General features: G+C 36.6%; 1 protein-coding gene across 1 annotated transcript; it reads right to left on the bottom strand.

Annotated features, from left to right (window-relative positions):
• Window positions 1-82: 82 nt before the first annotated feature.
• aasdh (aminoadipate-semialdehyde dehydrogenase) lies at window positions 83-11,589 on the bottom strand. Its single transcript, XM_054602448.1, has 14 exons — window positions 11,307-11,589; window positions 8,031-8,151; window positions 6,862-7,157; window positions 6,588-6,780; window positions 5,665-5,903; window positions 5,485-5,591; window positions 5,225-5,397; window positions 4,498-4,789; window positions 3,882-3,994; window positions 3,114-3,783; window positions 2,859-3,022; window positions 2,385-2,510; window positions 2,169-2,300; window positions 83-1,307 (listed from the first exon to the last, which is right to left on the bottom strand). Exons 1-14 carry the CDS (start codon window positions 11,543-11,545, stop codon window positions 912-914), a joined length of 3,261 nt encoding a protein of 1,086 aa, XP_054458423.1. The 5' UTR covers window positions 11,546-11,589; the 3' UTR covers window positions 83-911.
• Between the last annotated feature and the right edge of the window lie 1,223 nt (window positions 11,590-12,812).

Raw genomic sequence — 12,812 nt, 5'->3', positions numbered from 1 at the left:
ACTATAAAGTCTTTGTCTGGCTCCTATATATGATAGGTGATGGGGTATCTTACATGTCTGTGCTTCAGGGTCCCGTTGTCTCATAATCCGTCCATGGTTGAAGCGACACTGTATCTCGTCTCTGAGCCTCGTTCATCATGTACAAAGAGAAACCTTCCTTCCTCTGTTTTGTTTTAAACTCTAATCTCACTGTGTCCGTGACGACTGTGAAAGCTGTCAAAGAGGCTATTGTACAATTAAACTGAAGAACCTGTCATGAACCACACGGTGGGGTGCACCTGAACACAGCACTGACGACCACTAGTGTTACGGGGCCTTCACAGTGAACTGCACACTGCTTCCTTTTGCTTTCTCTAACGGAGACCAACACAACACACCTGCTTGCTTGTAACATAACAATTCTCTTAGCTTGTCCTCCCGTAACACACCTGTGTTTGTAGGCCATCACTTCCAAGCATTTCCTCTATGAAAGAAGAAGAAGAAGAAGAAGAAGAAGAAGAAGAAGAAGAAGAAGAAGAAGAAGAAGAAAAGAACAAACCCCTCCAGCATTCTCATTCCCTGTCACTCACTAAATGATCTGTTTGTATGTTTGAAGTCAGAAGGTGAAACCAGAGCTTCGGACAGAAAGAGTCACTTTGTCATTTTGTTTTTTCTAACGTTGCTCGTGCACAATAGTGTCGTGTACGCAGTGTTATGTGTAACGAGAATAATGTTTGGTATTATTTGCACTTTTATTTAGTTTTTGTCCCACTTAAGAGAAAATTCTTAAAGAGACAGAAAATGTTATGAATAATGTAAATTAAATACTGATGTCTGAACTGAAGGACTCATTCTTTGATTAACATTTATTTCCCTGAAGCACCCTCTGACACAGATATAAAAGAGTTTTAATATAAAACCAGAAATACATGTCATGTGTCGTCTTTGATGGTCAGATTTAAACAATACACAAAGTCGTTGCGGCACCCGACTACGAGGGAGCGCTCATGAACCACCGGAGACGAGAACAGCTCCCCCGGCAGACGGAGCGAGGCCAGCATCCGTCCGTCTAGACCGTCCAGGATCCAGACTGCTCCGTCCGTGGAGGCCAGAGCCACCAGAGTCCCCGTCCTGCCCGCCACGGAGCCATCGAACACACACGGACTGGAGTAAACCTTCCCCGTGGTCTGGAAGGTCCAAACCAGAGAGCCGTCGGCGAGGTTCAAACAGTACAGGAAGCCGTCATGTGACCCACACAGAAGCCTCTGACGGTCCGGGGTGACACACGGGGAGGAGAAGACGGGTCCTTTTGTTAGAAACCGCCAAACCTGCAGAGGAACAGACATTTTAAAAAAAACATTTCTTGCTCAATTTGCAATCATTAAAGGGACAGTTCACCCTAAAGTCAAAAGTTCATATTTGTCCTCCTATCTGTAGGGTTGTTTATCAATATAGATTGTTTTAGTGTGAGCTGCAGAGTGATGCAGGTATCGGAGATAGAGATGTCTACCTTCTCTTTAATATGGTGGAACTAGATGTCACTACGCTTGTGCTGCTCAAAGGGCCCAAAAACCCCCAAAACATCTGAAAAACATAACAGCAATGTTTCTTTTACAGAAATCATGACTTTGTTGTGAGCAGTTTCATGTAGGAACTATTTTCTTTCTACCGAACTACACCTGCCAACCGTATCACCGCGCAGAGCGAAGCATCTCCTCATGATTGTGACAGTGAGGGATGTCAATATTGATTTTGTCCTCCATGGTGGAGCTGTAACGTTAGCTAGCTCAGTGGTGTGCTAGCCGTACCAAGTATAGATACAGACTTCTGCTCTGTGATTTAATTGGAGGGTGTAGCTCGGTAGAAAGAAAGTAGTTCCTAAATGAAACTGCTCTTGGTCATGATATCTGGAAAGAGATTTTGCTGTTTTTTTTATGTATTTTTGGCGCTTTGAGCACCAAAAGTGGAGTGACATCTAGTTCCATTATACTTGAGAGAAGACAGACATCTTTACGGCCGATATCTTTAACACTCTACAACTCACACCAAAACCATCTAGATTGATAAATAGCACCACAGGTAATAGGAAGAATATGTATATTTGATTTTGTGGTGAACTGTCCCTTTAAGATTTCACACCGTGGTCACGTGATGGAGAAACGCAGCAGTCTTTAAGTTCTGCCTCTCACCAGTGCTCCTGTGTTACTGAAGCAGCAGATGTTTCCATCCACCGAGCCGATGGCCACCTGACCGGAGGAGGCGTTTGGCGAGGAGAAGAAGGGGATGTCTTGACTGTGCGACCACAGGACCTCTCCACTGTCCTGGGACGGGGAAACAAAAAAAACACTTATCTCAAAATATCCATCAGGTAGCTGAGGTTTGATATTGTGTTTTTTTTTACTCACAGGGTTCAGACAGAGTAAATGACCTCCCAGTGAGGCGGCGTACAGCTGCCTGAGGGACGGGTGGAGGCACGGCGAGGAAAACACAGCTCCACCCCCACAGTGACGCCTCCAAACACACTGCTCAACCTAAAACAAACACACATTTACCTTTATTTATCTACAGTACCAGTCAAAAGTTTGGACACACCTTCTCATTCAACTACTTTGAAGAATCTAAAATATAAAACATATTCTGGTTTGTTGAGCATTTGTTTGTTTACCACATAATTCCATATGTGTTCCTTCATAGTTTGGATGTCTTCAATATTAATCTACAATGTAGAAAATAATAAACCCATTGAATGAGAAGCTGTGTCCAAACTTTTGACTGGTACTGTACATTTACCTGTTTATATAACGTTTATCTACACTTGTGTGTTGCCTTTTAAATAACTCCTGTTGACCCCAAGCGTGTTACATTTAAAAGCGTCCTACCTTTGGGTCCAGGGCGTAGACATGCCCATCGTGTGAGCCCACTATCACCAGACCTGTGACGGGGTCCACGGCGGGGCTGCTCTTCACGGCGTCTCCAGTCTTGAAAGTCCACCGCGTCGTCCCAGACGCAGCGCACAGGAAGTACACACTGCCGTCATAGCAACCTGGGGAAAAAATAAATCAAACCCAAATAAGAATTTATCCCAAATAGAACACAGTCGGATGTATTTCTCACACAGTATTTGGAGAGCTGACCTATAACCACGAGGCTCCCGCAGCGAGTCACGGCGGCCGAGGCTTCGATTCTGTCCCCGAGAACTCGCTCCCACAGGAGGCCTCCGTCAGTCAGGTCTAAAGCCTGGATCCTGTGAGAGTGGGAGCCGATGAACACTGTCGTTTTTCCGCCGTCTGACCTGGGATCGGTTCTGTGTTGCACTAGAAGCACCGGGGAGGCGTCCACACATCGGCCCGTGTCCGAGGACCAGCTCAGATCGAGGCCCAGAACGTCACCTCTGCGTTTCTCACGGGAGTCTTTCTCTCCGAGAGCATCAGCCTGGATGTTTGGATGCTGATTTCTGATTTCTGTCACCTCACCTGCTCGTCTTAAAACTTTCACAGCCCACGACTCCGCCTTCGGCCTCCTTGCTGATGAGCGTTCTCTCTTGGCGAGCACCAACAAGGGCTCTTCGGCGTGGCGTTTCTGTGTCGTCGACGGCTGGCTCTTCGTCAGTGCTGTTCTCTCTACGTTGCGCAGAACGTCAGAGAACGTCCCGTCGAGTATGACCTCCAGGAGCTCCGGCGAGGTCGTTCCCACGGCAGCGAGGATGTCTTCGTGCAGGCGTAGCGCTTTAAGAGAATCTCCTCCGCCCGACAGGAAGTTGGATTCCTCGTCGACGGCCGCATCCTCAGGAAGAGAAAGAGTTTCCTGTTGTGGAGTTTAAATGGAAGATCAGGAGACGAATGAAACCAGGAAGTATTTAGAAGTTGAGTTCTGTTGATAGAGTAGTGGAGAGCTGAACAAACCTTCCACAAGGACTGCAGGGTTCTCTTTAGTTTGGTGAAATCTAACGGTGAAGACTGTAAACACCGTCTCTGTGTTTGGTAAGTCTTCATTAGAGCCTCCATGTCCACTTTACCTGCAAGGAAACAAACAGAAGGACAACAGTGAAACACAATGTGGTCGATGTTGATTTTCTTTTCTTTTCTCTTTTCTTTGATGTTAAATGGTTCTTTATTATATTCATTTTATTTCGATTTTCATATTGTATTGTTATGTATAGATTTTTTTACTATATACATATATTTAACATGATTCATGTTGTTTTTATTTTATTATATTATTAATTATTTATTTTTCAATTGTACTTTATTTCTAATTATTCAGATATGTTTGTCATGATTTATATTGTATTTACTTTATTTTAATTATTTATTTTTCTTTATTTAATTGTACCTTATTTTTAATTATATATACATAAATATTTTTCTCATTCTATTTTATATTTTCTCATTTTATTTATTTTTTTATATATAAATATCATATTTATTTTAGTTTTATAATATAATTATATATTAAGGACTTCTTCTCCATGCCCATTTGAAATTTACTCTGAATGAGTGCGGTGAGTCCGATGCTCACCATGAGGAGTCAGGCTCAAGGCCGGGACCAGCACCAGCGTGTCGGGGACGCAGTGAGACGGCAGCAGCAGAGACAGCTGGTTCAGGATCAGTCTGCTCAGACCTCCATCTGGAGACGGGAGGTCCTCCCCGAGCTCGGCCGGGGCTGCTGGTTCCGCTCGCTCCTGTGCAGATGTGGGAGGAGAAGCTGATCTCTGGTCTCCAGATGTGGACGCCACGACGAAGGCCAGCAGCCGAGTGGCTCCGTGCAGACCCACGGCACAGGCCTCCACCTGAGGAAGACCGGATATGAGCTGGAGGAGCAGAGAGCAAACATTAATACTTCATCTTCTCTCTACAGTCAGTTAAAACCTCTGAACTTCAGCCCACAAAATACATTTTTTGTTTTACTTTTTTAATCTTTGTTTAATCTAGGACCCCTGGGCCATTACGTCTGAAAGATTCTGGACCTGAAATCTAATTTATATTCTACTTGTACCTTGGAAAATATTCCTAAAGGTTTTGGTAAAAGTGAAACATTCTTTTTTTAAGATTTCTAAGGTGGCAAGTACATTTTTTATTTCACAAAAATCAAGAAGAACCTTCCTTCTTATTAACATAATAAATGTAGAAACTGACTTTCGCTCTTTAAATTCTAAATTGTATATGCATAATGAACTGTACAGATGCTTTGCTTCCTTTTTGTAATATATTCATAAAATAAATAAAACTATTAAAAACTTTCTTACTTGCTGCACGCTGTCCAAGTTCACCCGTTTTCCGTGGCGTTTCACCGTCCTGTCCCTCCGTCCCAGGTAGAACATCTGTTTGTCCTTGACCTCCACCCGGTCTCCGGTGGCTCTCATCGTCCCGGCAACGACCTCCTCCTCGTCGTCAAGGAGACACACTCTGTCCTCTCCACCTGCACCAGGCATCATACGGATTTAATTGGATTTTAATTCAAGGGAAATAAGATTTAATGAGTGTGTGTGAGTGAGATGTTCCTCACCTATGAACACCTGTCCTTCACCCTCGGTAACAACGCTTCCGTGTTCGTCTCTCACTTCCACCGTTGTGTCCATCAGAGGCGTCCCAAGAGGCACAGAGGACGGCGAGCTGAAAGGAACGTAACGTTAAATAAAAGTTAACACGTAGATTTGATGAATAACTTCAAACATGGTTCACTCACGTGTGGGTCTTCAGCAGAGACTCTGGTATTTTGTAGCAGCAGGCCCAGCAGGACACCTCGGTGATGCCGTAGACGTTGTAGATGTGGGTGGTGTTGTCCTGGTGCCTCCAGCTCCTCAGCAGAGCCGGTGAGGGACAGGCCTCCCCGCCCAGAGCCAGCACCCGCAGCGAGGAGCCGGGCGACAGCACTTCCTGTTTCAGGACTCGGCGGCCGAAGCGGCTGAGCAGCGTCGGCGTGACCTGGAAACAAGAAAACGACACATTTAAAGATATAAAACTCCAGATTATCATTATTACTTTCTAATATCATAACATCAATGAAATCAAACTGCTGGAGAAAACTTTTTTATTTGTCCTGTTTTAAAATCATTTCAGTATCATGGGGATTTTTTCTATATATATTATTATATATTTATTATTTTATATATATAATATGATATATATATATATCATATATAAAATAATCATTATACTTAATCTGGATGCATGCATGAACATATTTATGCACATATAAATAATTGTGCACTTACATATGTATCTATATGTATGTGGGTGTACTTTAAGTAATGTTTTTCTTGCCCCTTTTTTAATTTGTATCGCTTTGATGAATAAGATACAATAATTAAAAAAAAAATTTTTTGTTTTGTTTTATAAAAAAATAAATAACAATTAAATAATTTTAATAAAAAAATAAGAAAATAAAAAAAGAATTAAGAATTAAAATTAAAATATAAAAAATATGAATTAAAATTATGAATAAAATTATGAATAATTAAAATAATTGCTATATTATTTTATTATAATAATAATTGCAAATACATGTCAAAAAAAAATATTTGACTTTTTGTGGCTGTACTGATTTATGACATTATTGCAATTTAAGTGTGTAAAAAAAAAACTGGAAAGAAACATCTTCAGACTCGCCTGTAGGACGGTCGTCTTGTTGTCCTTGAACAGCAGTCGAGACAGCCGACTCGGCGTTTTCTTCATCACAGTCGGGATGACGAGGAGCTGAGCCCCGGACGACAAGGCCAGGAACATGTCCACCACCGAGGGGTCAAAGGTTAAGGGCGAGGCGAGGAGAACCACGTCGTCTGCACTCATCTGAAACAAAGATCTGAGCCAAGACAGGGTTGACCTTTTGAAAAACATATCCAATAAAAATGTTTTAGAGACCATTAAAGACACAAACACCCACCTCAGATGCAGGATATTGGGGAGAATACACTTGTGCGGCACCCTCACGATCTTCGGGAGTCCAGTTGTTCCAGATGTGTGCAGCACATACGCCAAGTCCCTGAGCCCGGCCTCCTCTGGCCCTGCAGCTGGATCGCTGCAGAGACCAGCGCCACCTGCTGTCTGAGCTCTGGTCTGTTCTGGTCCTCGTTGCTCGGCGACGTTCAGCAGCTCCGTTCGTACCAGAGTCAGTCTGAACTCTGGCAGCGTCGCACAAACCTCCACGGACGCGTGTTCAACGAGAGCGGCCTGGAACCGCTGGACGGGAGGAAAGAAAAATCATTTTCACACAAAAGAAGAGAGAAAGAGGGAAAACAGATCATAAATTAATGTGTAAAATGAATGCTAAAATACAAGAAACTCAACTATAGTGTGAATGCTATGAACAGACATTATATTCTTATTTAATATATATATTAATTTAGTTATTGTTAGTTTTACGCTTTACTTATTTATTATACCTTTACTGTTTGAATATTTATTTATTATACTTTTTTACTGATGCCTCTTGTTGTTGCACTTTCCCCTTTTTCTGTTATAATAGTGCATATTCCCCGCTGTGGGATTTATAAAGAATAATCTTATTTTGTCTTCTCGTAATTGACTGGGGGAAAGAACTAAATAAACAACAGCAAATCAAATTTTAAAAGACTAAGAATTAAAGTAATAAAATGTAAAAATCAATAAATAAAAGCCAAAGGCATAAAATAAAATAAACACAGGGGATAATAATAATTATAATTATTAAAAATATTAAAGCTAAAGGACTAAGGCAATACTATTACTCCAAATTTAACTTCCTTTTAAAAACACAGAGCTAGTTATTCTTTTTATCCAGAGGCAGTGAGTTCCACCATTTAGGAGGAATAAAAACAGAAGTCACCTTCACCGCCGGCACTTTTATGGGACACACAAGGAATATTTAAATGAACATAAAATGAAAAGACATAAAATGAAAGAAAAGGTCTCTCTCAATTCTACCAGAGAAAGAGAGCCAGTGTGGAGTTTAAAACTGTGGAGTAATGTGAACCATTTACATTGTTTAAAGATTATTATTCATTGCTGTGTTTGCATAATAAATCATGATCATTATTGTTGTATCTTTACATTAATGAGATATTAGACATTAACCTCCAGGACGTCGGTCTTCACAGCGCAGAACTTGAGACCACATCGGGTCATGACTCTGGCTGTGAGGAGTCCTGGAGCTTCTGGGTCCAGAGGGACGAAGGCAGCAGGAGACTGCAGGATGCTGGACGACAACACAGGACCGTTTATCATCCTTCATATCAACACTCACCCAAGACAGCACTCAAAATGTTTAGTCAAGTCATGTTGATTTATATTTGCACATTTTATATATAAGTAGACTTATGAGAATGTGCTTCATAATTAAAGCAAAAAAAAGAGAAAAACAGGCAAAGATCATTCATGAAAGAATCATATAAGATAAGAAGATATTAGATGTATAAAGTCATAAGATAAAGAAGTATTTGTATATATAAAACATATGATAAAAACATATAAGAAAATAAGGTATTATGTGTATAAAAACATAGGAAAAGATAAAAAACATAAGGAAAAAAGGTATTACATATAAAAAGATATAAGATGAAAACACAATAAGATATCAGTGTTTCCCCCACGTTCACACATATAAAAAAATCCTTCTCCTAATAAGAAAAATATAAGAAACGTAATTGCGCAACGCGGCACATCGTCAAACCAACATCAAAGAAGAAAAATACATTCATTCTAGCAGTAAAGTCATAAGATCGAAGAAAGAAGGAAAGAGAGACAGACAGAGAGAAAGACAGACAGACAGACAGATAAAATCAGACAGAGATAAAAGACAGACAGAGAGAGACAAAAAACACAATATAAGAATATAAGTAAGTTATTAAATGTTTAAAATGACCACCAGTGTTAAAAACCCTCTGAGCCCAATCATTTTATTGTATCTATAAATCAAAATTAGTGCCGTTTTTCCTCTAGTATTGTGTGTGTGTGTGTGTGTGTGTGTGTATGTGTGTGTGTGTGTTGTGTGTGTGTGTAGGCCTATGTGTTGTCGCTCTTAATTTGGGATCACCGGCTCCGATCTTGCGGCGATGTGAAAGGGGCACCATGCGGTTGGTGTGGTCGGTTGGTAATGGTTGGTGTGGTCGGTTGGTGTGGTCGGTTGGTGTTATCCGCGTTATCCAACGCGTTTACTCGCGTTGGATAACGCGAGTACGCGCCAAACCTGACGCTTGATCATTGTGTGGTGGTTCAACGCGTCAACGCGCCAACGCAGCTAGATGAGTCCATGTCCATGCAAGTGAACGGAGCGTTCCCTCTTCGTCATAACTATCAAACCAAACATCCTTCACATTCACCGAGCGAACATTATGAAAGTAAAATGCACATTTCTCGCTACATTAGAGCCCTGGAGCTCTTCTTTAAAAAGCCCAGGAGAATTAAATGCTCCCAGGCTGGATGTAGCCTTTGTGGATGAGCAAAAACTTCACAGTTCTCCGTCTGTTGTCTTCTTTGTCCTCATCCTCCTGTCGCTCTCTTGTCCTCTTCCCCTGACTCTCACTGTCTCACAAAGGAGCTGAGCTCACCTGAGGTCTATTTGTAGTGCTAAGGCTCACACTGATTGGTATTCAATTAGCTTTATTTTTTATTTTTCATGTGTGTGAGTCTGTGTTCTTTTCAAATTTTAGTTAGGTTTATAATTTAAAAAGATGTGTTTTGCCCATTGTTGCAGGAGATTTCATTTTTGAACAAAGTGTCTTATGTAAAAAACAGTTAGTGTTTAAGCATTAGGCAAAAATCTGTAAATAAATTGTGCAAATTATATTTGCATTTTTTGTTTAAATATTACTATACAAAAATATAAAAATCTGTAAATGAAGACACAAAAGGCAAAGTTACAACACCAATAATCCCATCTACAGTAATACACAGGACTGTTTGAATAGGATTTAAGTGCATATTCTCCTCTCAAAGTGCACCAGATTCATCCAATGTAAAGGGTACAAAAAAACCCGGTCGGGGGCATGCCCCTGGACCCCCTAGAGGGTTCGGGGGCCACACCACCGCTGCTGAAAAAATTCAAGGGAAAACACTGGATATCTCCTATATATAAAAAAATAGATAAGACATAAAAGAAAGTATAACTAACATGTTAAAAACATATAAGAAAAGAAGGTATTTGTGTATAAAGTCATAAGATAAAGAGGTATTTGTATATATAAAATACAAGATAAAAACGAATAAGAAAAGAAGGTATTACATATATAAAATCATAAGATAAGATCACAAGAAGGTATCTCCGATATAAAAAACACAATATAAGAATATATTTAAAAAAAAAAGTTATTACATGTTTAAAAAGAAAAAATTAAAGCATATAAGAAGGTATTACATATATGACAAATATTAGACGTTCTTACAATAAAAAGGGAATAATATAAGAAGTTATTATCATAATTATTATTATTATTAAAAAGGGTATAATTATGATAATAATATTTCTAAATTAAAGGTCTGGACCATTAATCACACACTTAAAAAAATTAATATATATATATATATATACAGTACCAGTACCAGTCAAAAGATTGGACACATTCTCATTCAACTACTTTGAAGAATCTAAAATATAAAACATATTCTTGTTTGTTTACCACATAATTCCATATGTGTTCCTTCATAGTTTGGATGTCTTCAATATTAATCTACAATGTAGAAACAAATACAAATAAAGAAAAAAACATTGAATGAGAAGGTGTGTCCAAACTTTTGACTGGTACTATTTATATATATACACATATTATATATATATATACATGTGTATATATTTATATATATATATATATATATATATATATATTTATATATATATATATATTTATATATACATTTATTATATATATATATATTTATTATATATATTTATATATATTTATATATATATTTATATATATATATATATATACATATATATATATATTATATATATATATTTATATATATATATATATATATATATATATATATACATTATATATATATATACATTATATACATATTTATATATATACTGGTATATAATATACATATATATTATATATAACATATATATATATATTATATACTTTATTATATATACATTATATATATTTATATTATATTATATATTATATATACATTATATTATATATATATATATAAATATATATATATATATTTATAATATATATATATATATAATATATATATATATATATATATTACATTATTTAGCATTGTTACATTTAGTCAGACTCTTTTTTATCCCCTTAGAATGTATTCCATAGGTATTCATATATATATATATATATATATATATGAATATATATAGATATATATGTATGAACTCACCCCAGAATCCAGACAGGCATGAACAGATCATCAGAACAGTAGAGCCCTATCACTCCCTTATTAGGGGAGCAGTTCTTCTTTAGAACACGAGCCAGTCCACCTGCCAGTCCGACCAGGTCTCTGTACAGCAGCAGGGACGCAGACGACCCGCTGTCGTGTTTCACAGCCGTCCTGTCCGGGTGCAGAGAGGCTGCGGCGGCTACGAGCTCCTGCAGAGTCCGAGGGGCCATGCTGACCATGAGACATTCAAGGAACAACCTCTGGAGATGTCATTGCATTTTAAAGTGTGCTATATAAATAAAATACATTATTATTATTATTATTATTATTATTATTATTATTATTATTAGTGTCGACTCTGTACAAAAAAACACATTTAAATCATATTGTAATTCACTTTTTGCTCAATTTTAGACGACCTGGGGTTTGTTTTGAATGGAAGAGGCGACACGTGTTACTGTTTGTCGCATGAAAATGACGTCACGGCTGGGTATTTCAAATGCTCCTGTTATAGTCGGTCGTCCCGAAATCAGCAAATCTGACTTAATTAGTGATAATACAAAATCAAATACATATTAACATATCAAAACAATCACTCTGATTTAATATTTATGGCATATGTGATACACTGCCATTAATATTTATTATTTTTATTTTTTATTTATATATATATATATTTATTTAAATATATTTATTTATATATATATTTATTTATATATTTATTTATAATTTATTATATATTTATTTATATATATATTATTTATATATATTTATATATTTATATTATATATATTTATTTATATATATATTATTTATTTATTTATATATTTATTTATATATATATTTATTTATATATTTATTTTATATATATATTTATTTATATATATATATTTATATATTATATATATATATTTATTTATATATATATTTATATTTATATTATATATTTATTTATATTTATTTAAATATATTTATTTATATTTATATATTTATTTATATATATATTTATTTATATATATATTTATTTATTTCAATATATTTATTTTTATTTATATTTATTTAAATAATATATTTATTTATATATATATTATATTTATTTTATTTATATATTTATTTATATATATATTTATTTTTATTTAAATATATTTATTTATATTGATGTAATGTAATATATATTTATTTTCTTATTACTGCTGAAATAAATCAACAGTATATTAATTAACACTATTGATAACTGATTAATTATTAGCTGTTGTGTATATAATGCAATTAAAATAACATATCTTTGGGTTTTAGACTTTGTTTATGTTGTCACCTTAAATTATAATAATAATTTATAATATAATAATAATCCTTAATAATAAGGATAATTCATTCATAATAATCCATCATTAGTGCATTCATTGTGTCCCTTTTTCTGTCTCTGACTCTTTTGCATGATGAAGCACTTGAACGCTACATGTGCGTGATTTCCGAGCAGCAGTGAACGCCACTCCGTCCAATCAG

The sequence above is a fragment of the Anoplopoma fimbria genome, chromosome 8 (assembly GCF_027596085.1).
Source record: "Anoplopoma fimbria isolate UVic2021 breed Golden Eagle Sablefish chromosome 8, Afim_UVic_2022, whole genome shotgun sequence".
NCBI classification, from domain to species: domain Eukaryota; kingdom Metazoa; phylum Chordata; class Actinopteri; order Perciformes; family Anoplopomatidae; genus Anoplopoma; species Anoplopoma fimbria.
Note: the sequence above shows the minus strand (reverse complement) of the source record. Positions and strands in the feature narration are given on the sequence as shown.

Excerpts from the sequence above, each read along its gene's own strand:
- aasdh (XM_054602448.1), bottom strand. The coding sequence starts at position 11,545 with ATGGTCAGCATGGCCCCTCGGACTCTGCAGGAGCTCGTAGCCGCCGCA. Across the intron at positions 8,152-11,306 it reads ATGCCTGTCTGGATTCTGGG|CATCCTGCAGTCTCCTGCTG; the intron begins GTGAGTTCATAC and ends GTTGTCGTCCAG. Across the intron at positions 5,592-5,664 it reads TCTCTGCTGAAGACCCACAC|CTCGCCGTCCTCTGTGCCTC; the intron begins GTGAGTGAACCA and ends CGTTCCTTTCAG.